Source organism: Ammospiza caudacuta, chromosome 6 (assembly GCF_027887145.1).
Source record: "Ammospiza caudacuta isolate bAmmCau1 chromosome 6, bAmmCau1.pri, whole genome shotgun sequence".
NCBI lineage: Eukaryota > Metazoa > Chordata > Aves > Passeriformes > Passerellidae > Ammospiza > Ammospiza caudacuta.
Window position 1 is genome coordinate 3069188 of NC_080598.1, and position 17814 is coordinate 3087001.

At 43.9% G+C, this 17814-nt stretch overlaps 1 protein-coding gene across 1 annotated transcript in view; it reads right to left on the reverse strand.

Annotated features, from left to right (window-relative positions):
* Window positions 1–17814, reverse strand: part of LOC131558733 (bifunctional heparan sulfate N-deacetylase/N-sulfotransferase 4-like) — a 56662-nt gene that overhangs the window by 923 nt on the left and 37925 nt on the right. The window contains 8 exon segments of the mRNA XM_058806723.1: window positions 4–106; window positions 2849–2958; window positions 4475–4645; window positions 5561–5735; window positions 6597–6720; window positions 6822–6918; window positions 7809–7926; window positions 7928–7968. Of these exon segments, the coding sequence (XP_058662706.1) occupies window positions 4–106; window positions 2849–2958; window positions 4475–4645; window positions 5561–5735; window positions 6597–6720; window positions 6822–6918; window positions 7809–7926; window positions 7928–7968 (939 nt within the window).

Here is a 17814-nt window from a genome sequence, read left to right on the forward strand (position 1 = left end):
TACCTCTTGGTCCATTGTTGGGTATTTCCGACCTTTGCTTTTCCCCAGGCACTTTGTTTTCCCTCCTTCCAATAACTGGCACCAGAAGCCTTTCTGAGGGTCAAACCTGTGGAGGATCATATATTTTAAAAGACCTTGCTACAGAAACATTTCCTGGCTACTGAGACATCAGTGTTAGTCCAAAATTAATGCTGCACGCATCTCCCTGGATGACTGGAATTCTGAGGACAGAGGGGGCAACCTGTATAAACTCTGGGGATTCATTTTTTCCCACAAATCTGCCTTGGAAGTGTCTAAAGGCAGGAAGTTTTTCCCACTACCTGCACTGGGTAACTTTTGTTGTCCTTGTCCAGCCCACAGGGTGATGTGCAGGTCTCCTGAGGAAGCGCTGCTTGGGTGCTGATGATTTAACCTTCCTGAGGAAGAAGCTGGCTGCTCCCTGTCACTGCATCTCAATACCATTTTCCTTCCTAGGGTGGCATTGTAGCATAAATACTGTCTTAGCAGCCTTATCTGAGCCATGCCATTTGATTGTGGAGTCTGAAATGCAGAGATAGAAGGGGTTTGGATGAGGGCTTGGAAACGGGTTCACTGAGGAACGAACGGCACCATGTGGCGTCGGGTTTGGAATTTACTGCTCTGGGACTGGAAGCAGCCATAAAACATCCAAACACTGCTCATTCCTGCTGCTCAGCAGATGTTTGAGAGGGATGAAAGATAATTGGCTGGAGCACAGAGTTAATTAGTTACACACCACCTTTCTGCCCCTGCCCTGTCCCTACGATACAGATGCAGAAGTGAGTGAATTTCAGGAGAAGGGTGAACCTTCTCCATGGGTTTTTTCTTGCCCAACCTATTAATGCAGCCTGACCTTTGTTTCCTAAATTGTCTCTACAGCTGTATCAATTAAAAACAAATAAATCATTGATTAAATGGGTATATTGATGATAGATTCATTTCTGCTTTGGCCTTTCCCATATGCTCCCTGCATGGTGAAGTGCTTTAGCTGCCTTGCATTGATTTCCCAAGAGGAGCAGCAACATCATGTGCTGGGTAAAAGGGAAACTGCAAAACTATGCCCCAAACAATCCTTCTGCCTCAGAAGCAGCTTATTGAACATTATGATGTGCAAATTTGGGAAGGGGAAAAGAGGGTGAGACAGTTCAGGCTGAATTCAACCCTCTGTGTTCAGAAATCACAGAACTCTCAGGACTTCTGTGAATGTAATTGGGCACAGTGGAGGTATTTATTTAAAAATAGTGATAGCCCTAAGGCTGAAGCTACAGGGGAGCGTTTTAGAGCTGTCAGCAGCAAGCCTTGGAGGCCTGGTTATCTTCCTTTCCCTGCAGAGGAAGCCTTGGGGAGAGGCAGGGTTCTGGGAAGGCACTACCTGATGCCAGAGGCAGGGAATGCCTGGGAGGGCAGAGCCAAGCAATGCCACCATGAGGATCTCTCTCTCACTCTGACAGAATGTAGCAGCCCTCCAAGGGAGAACACTTTCCTAAGCACACTCCTCTCATCCTGTCTTTTCCTCCAGCCCTGCCTCTGTGCCCCTCCGCTCCCCTCCCATGGCTCCCTTCTGCCTGGCTTGATTTCCCTCTCCTGCAGGACTTTAACACAATTACTCAGGGTGATGGACTTGTTGCCCAGTGCTGTTCACAGGCCTGGCTCCTTAGGCTGCTTCCTGACACCTTTAGGAATGTGTGCTGTGCAGTGGTTAGACAGTAATGACTAGGAACAATCCTAGGCAATTTTTTCCCCTTTGACAAGCCCTGCCAGAAAGCAGGTACACACTTTAATGCATTTTCCCCTTCCATCCCAAATCCATGCAGAAGTGAGGGCTTCCACAGCACATTTGCATTCTTGATGCCTCTAAAGAGGGAGTGCATAATTTTATGGATCTGTTTACAATCCATTTTTCCTGTCCAAACCAGTATGAGAGGCCAAATTTCTTCCTGCTGTGCGACTCCATGACTTTAATTTAGTTCCAGCAAGGAAGATGTATGTCTGTGGGTGTGGATTTTAAAAACCCAGCAGAAGGCACTGCAGATGTGCAGTTGTGAGTTGTTCAAGCATCAATAGCTCAGCTCTGTGATCAGACTCCTCCTCCCCTCCACCCTCTTTAGAAACTAGTGACTTAAAAAATTGCATTCTGAAATCCAAAATTCTTTCTCTAGAAAAAGGTTTTGGCAGAGCAACTTCCTTAAGCACTGAAGTCTTACTTTGAACCTGTGATATAAATAAGCTGAACCCTGCCAGGAGAGGAAACATTAAATGGAAATTGCAAGCAGAGAGGAGCAGTGTGGGGCAGCTGCAAAGTCTGTGGTTGTGTTTCCCTCAGCACCAGCCTGCAGGGAAGGTGAAGCAGAGGCTGTGCTGCTTCCCACTCCATGTGCTGGCTCAGGGGCTTGGAAAAGCAGTGCCAGGCTTCCCAGGCCACAAATATCCCAGGGCTGGGGCTGTAAGAGATGATGCTCCTCACACAGGGAGGCTCAGGGCAAAAGCTTCTTACAATTTTCTGCTGGACTACGAGGGGAGAGGGGAATTCAGCCCACTCCCTCCCCTGCAGGAGTGTCAGCTGTACATGGAAATGCAGACAGGAAAATGGGATTGGGGAATGAGCGCTTCTCACCCAGCCTCTGCCATCAGGCTCCTTTGGAATGGTGAAGGCAAACTTTCCACACCTGACACTGCAGGCTTCAGCTTCTGGACACTGATGGGAAAGAACCCCAGGCTTCTCCAAGTTATTGTTGTCCTTATGTGTTTGTAATTAGTAATGCAGGGATCCTGGTGGGAGGGCATGTGCCCTGGGACCCCACAGGGCAGATAAGAAAGGGAATACACTCACGTTAGGGCTTCAGAGTAATTGTAGTGAGGAGAGACTCCCAGAAACTTCTGCACTTCATCCATCACAGTAGCAGGGTCACTTCTCAGCTGCTGTCCACAAATAATGAGCAACTGCAGGGGTAAATATGGCACTGATTTGAAAACAGGACTAAGGGTAACCAAAAAATGGCATTATTTCACTTCTGTGACAACCTGGATTTAAATTAGCTTTAAATGACTTTGTACAGTGCAAAAAGCATTCATGTGGATGAACCCCTTTTTAGGTTTGCTTTTTACCTTGTTGAGTTGGATTTGCATAGGTGGGCACCTTGTAACTCTGTGTGTGCACACTAAGGGTAACCAAAAAATGGCATTATTTCACTTATGTGACAACCTGGATTTAAATTAGCTTTAAATGACTTTGTACAGTGCAAAAAGCATTCATGTGGATGAACCCCTTTTTAGGTTTGCTTTTTACCTTGTTGAGTTGGATTTGCATAGGTGGGCACCTTGTAACTCTGTGTGTGCACCTTGTTCAAATGCAGGAGTTAAACCTCCCAAGCCAAATCTGACACTCAGATAACTCTGAGAAAAGAGATAAGGAAAGGATGTAAAATATTGTTGAGGTTTACGATGTGTCTGTTGGAAGTCCTGAGGAGAGAAGGCAGCAGCTCCAGGTGAGGGCAGAGGAGGAGCCCAGGGAACAGGGCATGGGATGCTCAGCACCCTCTGCACGCTCAGAGTTTGCCAGGACATCCCCCTCTCCTCTGGAGGAATAAGCTGGGATGAGGTGGGCAAGGAGGAGATGTGGCCTGTTTACTCCCAGGGCAATGCTGCCCTTGCTGCCAGCTCAGCAGCTCTGGGCAGGACTCCTCCCCATTTATCAAAGAGTACAAAGGGCAGAGGAAAGAAAGAAGTAAATGACTGAGATTTCCATTTCCTCCCTTTTTGTGGAAATGGGATTGACCTGCTTCTCCTCTCTTTAGTACAGCTGAGGCTGGATAAAAAGAAAAATCAGGATTGCAAGAAGACAGAGCTTCTAATTCTTTTTGTTGTTTGGTTTGGTTTTTTTTTTCCCCAGGTCCCTGACAAAGTAGGCAATGCTCAGCTCTGCCTCCTTTCAGTACATTCTGTCCCACCCAGGGCAGACTGGGGATCCTTGCTGATGACAGAGCCTTTTCCAGCTTTGCCTGACAGGAGGCACAGACATGAACTGCCATGTGGCCATGTCCTTGGATAAGGAGTGCCCATGCACGTGCTTTGCAGTACTAAAATGTTTGCTTTAGGTTATTTTATTATTTTATTATTATTAGGTTATTTTTACTTCAACAATGGAGGTATTCTTTAGATCTATGCCTTTAGGTAAATTTTTCACGGTGAAGTTATAAAAGACAATGCAATAAAATATCTGAAGGAAGAGGGGCAAAAGAAGGAATCTGTGCTCCAGCTCTAAGAAAGGCCAATTCCATCTGAGGATCAAAGACATGTGAAGCTTTCTATGATGGGGACTGACTAGGGAGCAGGATGAAATTTATATTTCTTAAAAGCCCTGGCACAAGGTGTGACGCCGCGGCTTTCCCGGGGCGTAGGAGCCTCGGGACAGCTTCGGGCCGTGCCAAGGGCGGCCGAGCCGGGCGGGCTCCCTTACCTGGGCGGGCGGGAAGTGCGAGAGCCGCCTGTGGATGCGCAGCGCGTACCAGCCGGGCTCCAGGCAGCGCCGCTGCAGCGCCCGCAGCTCCGGCGGCGCCCGGGGCCCGCCCGCGATCACCTCGTAGAAATCGAACCTCAGGGCGGCGGGGTCCTCGTGGGAGCGCTGGTGCTGCGGGGACGCAGGGAAGGAAATACGTGTAACGGTATGGATGCTGCAGATGAAACCTGAATTCTTAAAAATCTTTAAAATCACTGTTTCACTGCTTTGCCTCGGCAGCTGGAAAGCTGCCAGTGAGACATGACCCGGTACAAGCTGCAGCCCCTGGCCGTGCTTTGCTCCTTGCAGAACTTGCTGGCAGGATCAGAAATGATGTATTTCATGCTGTCCCAGGATTGTTAATCCCAGGTTATTTTAACACTGCATTTAGTGTTTCCTTTATGTGTTTGCCCACGCCATTTTACCAAGCATGATTATATATTTCCCTAAAAATAGAATTTTTAAGTAGTGCAGATTTTGTTATGGAAGGGTGTGGGCTCAGTAAAAGGCAAAGAAGAGCATCCTGGAGTTTCCTGGGGAAAACAACAGGCTTGCTTTTGTTTCCAAGCAGAGAAAAAAGCCAGTGTCTCTAATCACAGCCCTTTTTACCTCCTTGGAAACTTCAGGAGACGCTGGGTGCATCTGAGCACGGTTGCAGGCTGCTGAGCACACGCTGGGGGGAGGGGAGTGGGGCCAGACCTCAGCATCAGGAGCTCTGATTCCCTGGCTGGGCCATGCTCCTCTTCCCTGTGCATGTCCCTGGGCATGGAGCCCTGCTCTCCCTCTGTGCCCTGTCAGCTGTAATTGAGACTGAACTGTTTGATCCCAGCTGGTGGCAGCTCTGTGCTGGGAACTTCCATCATTCCCAACACCAGTGTCACAGGTGCCAGCTGCACAAGGTGGCATCCGGCACCCTCCTGCTTCCACGGGGTGCCAAGGCTGTGCCACAACTCCTATTATTGCCCAAGGACACAGGTTCCCACTGATGCCACCACCATCCCCTGGCAGTGGCCCCACTGTGCATTCCTGGGGCACAGAATTCCATACTTGGTACCAGGAGTAGGCGCGGTCCGACGGGTCAATGAGGATGGTGATGATCTTGGCCTTGGGGATGAGGGAAGCAGCTCTCCTGGGAGCTTCCTCAGAGTGGAAATAGTTGGCACTTTTCTCAAACAGGAGGTCGGTGGTGGTGTTGGAAGGAGTGGGGAAGAATTCCATGTACCTTGGAAGGGAAGAGACTTGTCAGAATGAGCAGCAGCACAACAGGGTCATGGCCCCATGCTTCCCATATCATGGTGGGTGACAAGGTGAATTTTCAGACATAATTCTCAAGAAGCAAAATTGAATTTTTCAGCTCAGCCCAGACTGAAGTAATGGGAATGCATCTTGGCTCTTAGGTGGTGCTGGTAATAGCTAAAGCCCTCATGAAGTCTGGTAATTAGGTTTTTCCTGTGATGGATGGGATTTTTGCTAATAACTTCAGTGTCAAAGGAATATCTTTCACCAGTTTGGAGTGAGTTCAGTTTTAGCTGCAGAAAAAAATTGGGAAAAGCTTCAAAATGTCAACATTTAATGTCAACATTTAAATGTCAAACTGTGTAATGTTAACATTGTTGAAGTACTTCATTTTGGGACTGACACATTTTTGCTTTTGGACGCTTTCAGAATTACAGGATTTGAATTTTGGCTTTGAATGGTCTTTTCCATTTAAAATTGATTGGATGGATCCTTGTGAAGAGATAAACAGAACCTCACTTCATGAAAAGCCACTTTGGAAGGAACAGAGTGTAAGTCAGTGCAGCTACAGCTATGACAAGACAGAGATGTTACTCAGGACAGAACTGCCTCTTGCATTCATTTGTGTGAAAACTCAGAAAATCCTTACTGTAATATCTAAACAAAATTAGGGGCTTGATTAAATGCCCCATCATTACCAATTAGATTCTCTTTCCATCTAATAATAATTCCCAGCATAACAAATTCATCCAGTAATTAAGGGGATGTCACACGCGCTCCTGGAATTGTTCCACTGTGATTTTCCATGCATTAAGAATGAACACCTCGATTTTGTCATTCTCCTTACCAGTCAATTTCCTTGTGGTAGTTGTTGCCATTGAAGAATTGAACTTCCTCAAAAGTTTTTGGGCTGGGGAGATTGCTGATAATGGAAGGGTGCATCAGAAGGAATAAATAAAGGGCTGTTGTACCTATGACAATGAAAAGAGGTGCCATTAGGAAATATTAAAAAAATTAAAAAAGGACCTTTGACTCTATAGAAACTTTTAAAAGCTCTCCTTGTGCTCCTTACCTGTTTTCTGGGGTCCTATCACCAGGAATTTGGGCAGGTGGTCACAAGTTTTGTCTCTGGACCAAATATCCCTGTGTCTCTCATCGTCACACGGGTTCTGAAGGACAAAAGGTGGTGGCGCCCATCACACTGGGAATCTGAAACCTCTGCAGGGTCTGAGTGTTCTGCACTAATGCCAGAGCCCTACACTGAGCAGCAACACCCCACAGTGTGTGTACAGTGGTTTTGAATGACTGAGGACAAGGTTCAGTCATTAGCAGAAAAGAAAAAGAAGGGGGAAAAAAAATTGGAACATTGATTTAATCAAATTTCCATTTGAGGTTCAGATGGAAGCCTCTGGATGGCTTTGAGGCATTACTTTTTGAGCTGTCAGAGTGGTTCTGGATGCATGGGGCTTAGTGCCAATTTTAATTTACGTGAGAATGCAAAAGGGAAGGACAAAATAGAAATGTGGGATATTATTCATCTCCTTATCTTTCTCCTACCTATGAATGCAAAATAAAAACCTGTGAACAAAAGGCCCTGCAGAAGAGGTTGGGACTGGCTGCTCTTCAAAGCAGTTACCATACAGATGCTGCTTTTGCAGAGGTAACAGAGGATACACTTTGCTGGTGAATAAAATTAACTAAATATGATGGAGAAAATAATCAGCTGAACAGAATTGCTGCAGCCCAGTGAAAATATTGTAGATTTATACTTCCTTTGTAGCTGGGCCAAAAATTATAGGGGAAATTTTCTGCACCTTTTTGCAAGTGTAAGCCCTAAATAACTGCACAGGTTTCCTTGGTGCCCTCCTGGATTTAACCCTGTGTAACCTACAAGCTCAGTGTGGCTCACAGTATTCCAGGTAGAAGAGGCAGGTACAGGTAACCATTAGATGACAGTGTTGAACTCACATTCCCACGCTCGAAAAAGGCTTTTTAGAAGAAAAGTTGCTCGTTCCAACGAGGGGATTGCAGCAGGAGGAGGGAAAGGAGGTGCCTTTACCTGCCACAGGGGGTCAGTCTGCTCGGGGAAGAGCTGGAGGTACTTCTGGGCCAGCTGCACGGGGGGCAGCGTCTGCAGCCTCAGGTTCGTGGAGCTCCTGACAAAGCTGGCGAGGTTGGCCCAGGCGGTCGTTGGACAGGTGGGTCATGAAAATGCTGATCTGGGGGCAAGAGGAGCCTTTCAGGCGTGGCACACCACAAATCCAATTTGCTGTCCCCCCCTGGTGCTGGCTGGTGTGCCTAGAATAGCCTGGATGTAAGTAAGGGAATAAATTCTGACACAAACACTCCCAGGCTTTGTGAAAGATGGTATCTCAGCTAAGTATCTCTGTCTTCATTTTCTCCTTAAAGCTGATATAACTTCCTGTTATCAGCCTTTATGTGGCCACTGCCTTGTAGATCTCGTGATTTATTTCAGAGGAATAAAGAGAGTTTATAAGAATAAAGTGACAAATGTATTTCCCAGCATTTTCTTTCCACGAGGTGATTAAACACAGTTTTGTGGCTGTTTTACCTGTAGATTGTAATTTTTTACTTTTATGAAGATGGCACCAAACTGAATGTTGTCCCTTGGCTGTTTTAGTCAGTGCAGTGGCCTGAGCTGGGATGGACTGACAGTGAAATGGGATCACAGCTGCAGGCAGATTTGGGGGACTGAAGCAACCTCATTCTGAAGAAATGAGCTGTCAGCAGTGGGGACCTGGCAACAGTGGGGACACCTGGTTCCCAGTAAATGGTTTGCTCTGCACAGAGATAATTGTGTCCAGGTGAGCCTCGTCTGAGATGATTAGGAACGGGAGAAGTTTATAAAGTCACGTGCAGGACAGTGGCTGTGCTTTCTTCTTTTGGAAGCTGCTACAGGAGTCATGTTTAGGTCAGTGCATTTTGAGTTTGTAAATTCAAAATGAATGGAATTGATGTGCTGGAGGGTTTCTGGGTGTGTTTTGAGCGATGCCTTGCCCAACCCAGGCCTGAGGGACAGTGTTTATGCAGCACTCCTTTGGAGCCTGGGCTGTGGGTCAGATATGCTTGAGATAGGCTCTGAAATACCTCTGTGTGTGTCTCAGGAGGGTTTTTAGCAGTGATCCACCTGCAGAAAAGCTTTCCCTCCTGCAGGTTTCTGCTCTGCTGTCCCAGGCTTGTCCCTAGTCCATCAGGGCATGAGAAGCCACCAGCTTCCCAATCTCACCCTCTTGCTGTGCCAAGGTGGTGCTTCTTTAAGCACCAGCCCCCCGTGCTTGGAAATGTGTCCATCAGTTCGTTAAATTATTAACAAGGAGCTTTTTGTGCTCCTCCAAGGGGGAGACAGATGGAGCTTAGGAGAAAGTGTCCCTCATGGCTCCTCTGCAGTGGGATGGCATTCTGCACACTTTATGCCACAAAAGGTAATTTATTCTTCCCTTTTATTCTGCTCTGGGCCTGGGCTAGGCAGAGATTGGAAGATGTACAAGTTGTTTTTTTCTGTGGATTGATTTGGTGGATTCCAGTTCTCGTGCGTTTTATGACCCCAAGTGTTTGACATAAACAGAGTGACTCTTAAAATTGCCCTGAACTTGGTGCATGTCCCTAAGTACTACCCCAGTAACCATAAGGAAGGTAATAAATCATCCTCTTCTCACAAAATAAACCCCAGCCAATGCAAACAGATCCTTGCTAGTTCAACTCCCACAAATGTGCAAAGTTCTTCCTGTAAACTGTTTTAAAGTGCTGAAAAGGAAAACATTTGTAGGGAATGTTGCTGGAGAATATCACCTTGTTTCTGGAGCATTTGTTTGATGAGTGCTAAATGACATTTAATGTTATTGCACCAAATGAAGTATGCAAGTAAATCTGTGTGCTCCTTGTGCTTTGTTTACACTTGAAAATGGATGAGATTGTTTTCAATGTTAAAATGTACTTGTAGGAGAAGAGTATTAGCTTATTCTAGGAGTTTCATTTTGCTGCAAACCAATTTAAAAGATCCAGTTAATCGCTCTTCATGGAGTCAAAAGATCTTGGACACTCTTTTGACTTCTTTTGCTCCAGTGGTCTTTTTGGAAGTGAAAAAGCCCCAGATATGATGCATTATTCATGGAGTAAAATGGGATTTAATTCTTTGCTGTCTACCTCCAAATCACTGGGGATGAAAGGTGATGGGTTTTAACTGCTCACTTTAGAGCATGGATGATTGCAGATTGTTTGCAAACTAATGGCAGGACCATCGCACCTTCTCACTGTGTGCTTTTTGTCTCTAGGGCTATTTCACATCACTTACATCTAGAATTTAGATATACAGTGTTTTCTCTATATGGAATCTTGTTTTCTCTATATGGAATGTTTGTATATGCAGGCTTGTGTTATAGAAAATGAAACCTACAGTAGTTAGTAGAGAGAAGCAAAGGGCTTTAAAAAAAAGCTATTTGAATAGAAACCAGTGGCTTGAAACTGTATTCTCTACTCAGAGTTTGCGTGCTTGCTCTGGATGCACTGCCCTATTAATTCAGAATAAAGCGCTTTTTTCCTTCTGTAACTGCCAGACTTAGCACAGCTTTACCTAAAAGCACTTGGTTTTGGACAAAGATTAGCCACCTGCCTCTGGAGGGCACAGCTGGAGTGCATCACAATCTCAAGGATGGCAATTCTGTGTTGGGAATAAAAGATTGGCTGATTCCTTTCTGTTGCTATCTGAAACTCTCCCTACCCATCAATCAAGCACTTGCAATGAAAAAATCCATTAGGAAACTTAGGTATAAATGTGTTCCACCTCATCTTCTCAGCCACTCCACAATTAAATAGGATCAATGTTCCCCTTTAGGTCCTTTCCTCCTGCTGCTTGGCCCATTGCTGGAAAGCCCAGGAGCCAGAGTTGGGTGTCATGTGGGAATTCCACTGTTCTGGGAGGAAATGGATGTTTAGTGTCTTTAGCTTTTTTTAAATAAGGTTTGCCAGAAGGGAGGAATTAATGTGTGGATTCTTCTGCAGCTAGGGGGAGGCTGGGAGGGAGAGTTTTGTGTTGACAAAGCACTAATTTTAATAATGACAAATGGCTTCTCTAGAATTCAGCACTATTCATATTCATGACCCTTCTGCTGCTGAAGCAAAATCATTTATATGCCTGAAAATCACACTTTTTTTTTTTTTTTTTTTAGTTTTGCTCTCTTTCCACTCTGCATATCTGTTTATAATTTAATACTCTTGACAGGATAATCAAATATTTTCCAAATATAATATCTCTAAAGAAAGCAACAAAGTCAGTGTTTGGACAGAAATATTTTTGTCTTTGATTGAAGGGGAAACAAAAGCATGGAATGGCATTTTATTTCCTGTGCCCATATTCATTACTGTGTCTGCTCTCCACCTTGAGTGCTCCCAGGATGGGAGTTGGAAGCTGCTGTCCAGCAGTGGTGGGAAGTGGCCTTGGGACAGCTGTACAAATGCTGCAGAGCCTCTATGCTCTTTTAAAATTCCCTATTGGAAAAGCAAAATTGGTTCTCATTTACCCAGGAACGCTTTCTGCTTTTCCATTGTTTAGTTGGCAGGATTAAATGAATTCCTCAGTTTTGACAGAACAATCTTGTGCCTTGTTCCTTTCCTTCTGAGAATACAGTTGCTAGGTTTGATATTTTATTTTTTTTCCTGTTATCTCTCCAAGTTTTGCTTCTAAAGTAAAGGCTAAATCATGAGTACATTCCAACACAGCCACCGCTCCCCCGATCATATACATTTGTGACACCTCATGATGTGTGGGGTCCCAGATGAAGAAAACTGGTTGGGAGGTTCTAATCTATTAGTTATATATATTAGTTATATATTGGTTTTTTTCAAAGCCTGAAAGTAGAAAAAAGAGGGGTTTTAGTTTTTTTCCCCTCTCAGCGCATGCTTTGAGAGGCTGTGAAAAAAGTAACTACTGCTTCTGATGAATTTGTGCAATTGGTGTGTAGCTGGGTGAGGGTGGAAGATGAATGGAAGTTTTATGGCTGTTCATTTGTCACACTTGTGCAAGCGATCAGCAGCACAGCTAATTGTGGCCAAAACTGCTGCCAGTCACATCTGTGGGCCCCAGGAAGCCTTTGCAGAAGTCTACAGCAATTCAATTCTCTTGTTGTTTCCATTTTCTAGTGAAATTCATGATACAGGAATTTGTTTTCTTGCCATCTGTGTTTTCTCATTGAAAAGACTTCCCCAGACTATAAACTGTCTCTTAAAAAAGGAAATAAATCTACTCAGTTCAGACTTAAGTACAAACCCAAGTTCAAATTAAGGAAATGAAGCAGATTGCAGGGGTTTTGGATACTGTTGGTTTAGGTCAAGCTGAACATGAGGCAGAGCTGTGGAGGACAAGGGACATGCAGGCAAAAAGAAGCCCAAAGGATGATGACTTTGGATAAGTGCCTATAAATGACAGTTCGTCTGCCATTTCTCTTTAGACATGTGGTAAATGAAAATCTGCTTCTAACTGGGCTTGGAATGATGGGAGGAATGATGTCTCTTATCCCTGACATGACACTCTGTAATCTCCAGGCGGAGGAAGCAAACATTCCCTGGCATTCCCTATGGGCCCCAAATTACAGAACAAGTGTAAATCATTCTGTTTATTCTGAGCACTCCTATAAAAACTAAGAAAGAGTTTTCAACAGGATATTTTCTTTTGAACTGCAAAGAAATGCCTGGCAAGTTACTATAGGCTGGAGATGCAGGAAATTTATCATTTGTTTTTATAGCAGTTCTACTGTCATGTTGCTATCTTAGCAGTTTTCTGACTGCTCTGGGTGATAGAGTGTTCATAAATGACGATTAATTAATCCAGTTTGGTGGCCTACTCTGAGCAAACAAACCTCGGAGTTAATTTAATTCTCCACTCTTGGTTTCAGAGAAAAAAAAAGGCAGCAATTTCAGTTTACTAGAGGATATAATATTCTCAAATCAGCCACTTTCCAATTAATTTGAATGGCAAGCACAGTGAGGAAATTTAGTTCTTGGCCATTTACTTCTATTAAGGATTCATTTTCAATAATCAGAGAGTTCTGAGTCAGCTTGTTTTCACCTGGAAGACTTGCTTCTCTCACTTGAATAAATAATTGCATGTTGTGTGCATGTAGGTATCAGATTCTTTCCCTCTTTCCCCAGTACCCCCTTGTTGACATGCAGTCGTTGGCTGCTATTTCTGCCATCACCCAACTTGCTGGGAAGGAATTCTGGTGAAATATCAAAATGTGTGGAGTGGAGCAGCAGCTTTCATAAAGCAGGAAAATGTCATGAAAGAAGGAAAAGAGATGTGCTATCCTTGAAATGTTTTCCTGATCCTCCGGGTTTCAAGCTAATTAGTTTCTAAATGTGCTGCTGAAGGCTTGAGTTTCCATGGGAAAATATTTCCCTGTAGTAGCTCTGTGCAGCCATGTGGGATGAAAGGGGAAAAATAATGATTTACCACGGCGGGGGAAAAATATTCAGGACCATGAGGAAGGGTTGATTTGTGTGTTTATGAACATTAAGATAAATTCTGATGTAACTTGTTAACAAAACTCCCTTTTAATTTGGTGGAATGAACCTTTCCCTCTTGTCAGGTTGGAGAGGAACACGTGTGTCCCTGTGGGCTGCACCCTGATAACTGCAGCTCCACAAATATTGACATTTTTTATTGGGAGGTGGCCTGCCAGATGTTTTTCTGTCCCCAAAATGTGCTGAGATGTTCAGCTCACAGAGCCCTCAGCAGAACCGCACTGTGAATTACTTTTGGATTGCAGCACATTTCCTACAATGCCCAAGGTTATTTTTTATTCTTTCTATAACTATGCTCAGAGAAACAAAGCAAATAAAAAGAAAAACATTACCAGCACTCAAGATGTTCCATAATAACATTCCCAAATCTCTTGTGGAAGGTATAAATTAACCCCTCTCTGTATTTGCTTTTAATATGCCAAAGCAATAATGTGTGATTCTCCTGTCTCTGTGATGAGAGGGAGCAGGGAACAAGAATAAAGTCTTCCAAGTGTGGCACATGCAGGATGTGGAGAATGCAGATCCAACAGGCTGGGAATGAGCAAAAGCCCTTTAGTCATGGGGAGAGTTTAAAAATGGAAATGCCTTTAAGTGGCCCTCAGAATTAAAAGTGTCCCATGCCACTTCCCAGGGAGTTGGAATAATAATGTACATTATTATGGGCTGCCTGTAGCTTCTGCTGAGGGGAGTTCAAAGTTACCTTTCAATCACAGGTCTGATTTCGCTCTTGACAACCAAATTCCTGTGAATAAAAGCTACTCTTCCTGAAATTCATCTGCCATGTTTCACCTCTGCTTAAAGCTTCTTAGGGGTGTTTGATTGAAGTGGGAAGAGAAGCCTGAAGAGAACCCTTTTTCTGCTGCTTTTCCATTTTTAACCTGATCTGTCAGTTGCAAATATGTGATACTTTGGTGGCTTTATGGGCCAAATGCTGTGCAGGGTGTGCCTGACTCTACATCCTATGTGGTGAGGCAGGTGTAAACCTAGAATAGGGAGGGTTATGCATATAAAAATAGGGAGAAAAATTACTTGTGCCCATTTTGATGGTGGAACTATGGAAAGGAGTCAGTGGGAGATGGAGTAAAAACACCCTGTGAGAGGAAGGGGAAAGGAAGAGTCAGTCCTGATGAATTCCTGTGTAACAGGGAGAGAAAAAAGGGCGCTGCAGGAAAGGCGTGCCAGGATCCTGGGTTATCCAAAAGCTTTTCAAGATGAATGGGTAATGGGAAAACGTGTATCCCATTGGCAAATAAATCCAATTCACTGACTGCTCAACCAAGCCCGTGGGTGTTGCTGCTTCTCCTCAAAGCCCCATACACTCATTTTTGCTGTAGTGCTCGACTGAGGTGCCTTTTGTGCTGTCACTTGCTGGCTTAATAAAAAGCTCTCAGGTTTAAGGAGGTGTTTTTTAGGAGAAATGACTCTCTCTCTGTTGTTCGTGGAGGCAATAATATTTAGGGCTGTATTTATTAGCTTATCTTGGCTGTTAAATGTTTATGGCTGTTGTTTATGGCCTATGGAGCAGGGGAGGAAAGGAAAGAGCCATCAAACAGATAGTGGGAGACCTTGTGGATACTCAAGAGGTGATAAATAGAACAGCTTGTAAAAGCATTAAACATGTCAGGCTCTTCCCGGGAGACTGAATGAAGGGCAGGGTCAGAGAACCCACTCGGTTTTGAGTCTGACATTTGGATGTGGAAAATCTCCCTGAAAACTTCAGCACCAATGGAGCTCCCTAACTTTGCCTATGAGAAACCTGATTTTTTTTTTTTTTTTTTTTTTTCCCCTGCTGTTGAAAGCTTTAACGTTTTGGGGACTTTGTTACAAATGGGTTGCCTTTAATTCTGAGTTTTCACAGGTTACATTTGGAAGCAGAGAGGGATTTGCTCTGTTCATCCCATTTGCTCTCTCCACCTCCTGTTCTGTGTTTGGTCATGATAGCAGATGATGAGAGCCTGGGAAAATAGCACAGCTTCCACACCAAATTCCCTTTCCAAAAAAAAAAAAGCAGGCACCTTAAAGCAGGCTGGTTCTACTGCTCGTTTCTCTATGGAGTGTGGCAAAACCAGAAGTGCCTGGAGAATTGATGGGAAGAGGTTTAAAAGAAAACCAATGTGGCACAGCACTGGTGAAATAAACAGTGAGGGAGGGAGATTGTAAGAACATATTCTGTGAGAAGAAAAAGTTATTCTAAAGCACAATTAGCTAAGCAAATAACCAGCGGTAGAATTTTTAAAAGGCTGAAAATAACTGAAATGTTGAACTCCTTTGAAATGCCATAAGCTTTCTTTTTTCATCTTATATAACCCAATGAAGCAAATGTTAAAAAGATATCTCAAAGCACTGCAAAAAGTTGTAAAGAATTGAGAAGTTTAGGAAGAGAAAAAAATCACATGATGCTGTTCAACGTGGTTTTAAACAGAAAATAAATTTTTGCAAGTTTCAAGCTGACTTTGCCTCTGCTGCTGGAGCTGTGGGATGCTGCACACCTGCAGAAAACCTAAATATTTTTTTCATAATGCTGATCAGAACCAGAGAATTTTCTAGCATATTTACATAGCTGGGTAGTGTTACTTTCCCATTAAGGACATGGTGATTTTCTTTTAAGATGCTCTTTGATATTGCACTCCTGTCTTTGAAGATACATCATGAGCAGCAATGTACTTTTTGGAGTATTAATGTGTTTTCTTGGCTTAAGATCTACCTATACTTAATAGAAATACTTATGCTGTTACAAGAATCATAGTGTTGGGACAAGTTTTATTTTGCTATCAAAATAAGATTGGGCACAAAACCAGTTTTATAAAGCTTTTTTACATTTTGGTTGGTTGTAGCTTTAGATGTAATTTTTCCCTCTTCCCTTATTTCTAGTGAGTGTGGTGGTTTTGCTGCTCTCTTTTCACTGCTACTGTGCAAGTGCTGATGCTACAGCTTTTGGGAGGTCTGTCCTAATTAAGATTTAGTGACTGACTGGGTTTTGATGTTTGTCAAACCACATAGTAAAAAACATCAAAGATGATTATAACTTAACTCTGGTTGAACAGTCAGCTTTGGTCTGGCAAGGGAGATAAGAAACTTTAAACTGAAATTTTTCTTACTTGTATCAAATAGTAAAGCAAAAGTCCAAGAAGATAATATTTAATTTTCTGCCCCAAACTGTATTTGCATTTCTTATTTGTACATACATCTGAAGCTCCTTGTTATTGCTCTTAGCCTCCACATGAAGGAAACCCTTCAGAGGGGAGCTGGATTGATACCTTTGAAAGAGTTTGGCTATTTGGGTTTATTTCAAGGCCAGTCTGTTTGCTGAGCCTTCCCCACTAACTTCAATGAGCTTTGCTTTGAAGTGTTTATGCAAAGAGTAAGTACCCCAGACTGCAGACTTCAGCAGCCTGCTGCCTTAGCTGGATCCTGGAAAGGTCTGCCTGGGATTCTTGTAACCCTCATTAAAACTCCAAGGAAGCTGGTTTGATTTCTGTCTGTCTTGGTGGAATTTATCCCTCCTCTGCCTACTACTAAATCATCTCTGCCAGACATGACTCATCTTTAGGATTCATAAATTAGACAGTGAAAATATCTCTCTGAGCCACAGAGTATTTAGCAGAAGCCATTTTAAAATATTCCATCAGAAGATCCCCTTGACAATCTCTCTGCAAACTTTATTTCAATGCAGTGTCCCTTGGGCACTTTCTAATTTAATCATCTGTGTGATATTGCTTCATGGAAGCACAAACATTTTTGGTATTTGAGCTTAATAGGTATTTGTAATATATTTGCTGAAATTGCTAACCATGATCTGAGGAAGGGATGGAGTTTGTATATATCTTTTGAAAAACTGTTTAATCAAAAGTTGTTCATGGCAGTTTTTTCAAATACCACCATCAATATCTAGGGCGCTCTCAAGTTATTGGGACACAGATTGGCTGAGGAATTTGGGCTGTTCTAAGCATTGTTTGTGGGGTTAGGAGTTGTACATGCTCTGCTGCAGGCTGCTGCACTGCCCAAATCTGAGGAAATCTTCACCTCAGTGAGAAATGCACAGGTATTCATCCAAGGATGATAAAGCTCAGTGTGAATTCCAAGCTACAGTTCAGGAAAGCATGGGAAGAAAAGCCAGCCTGAGAGAACTGCAGGTAGCGGGGAGGCAGGATAAAGAAGAAGGATCTGTTTTATTCTCAAGTGAGGTGTCATGTGTATGGTATAGAAAAATTCCTGATAGATGTTGTGGTGTGCTGTAATGTCCCATTTTGGCCTTCCAGGTCACTTTCCCAGGTGTGCCTATACTCTCTCCCTTCCCCCTTACCCCCATGCTGAGTGAGTCCTGTCACTCAGACTTAGCATTCCAGCAAGGCATCGTGTGGTTGGTCAAGTTCAAAGGATGCCACTCAGGCCCAGGGGTCATTGGCCTGTCTGGGTGTCATCTTCCACTGGGCCCCTGCCCCTCTCACCTGGTTGGTGGCTCACCTGTACCTCCCCTCCCCCTGTCCCTGAGCTTAAAAAGGTCATCAGACCATGCGGTCGATATTCTG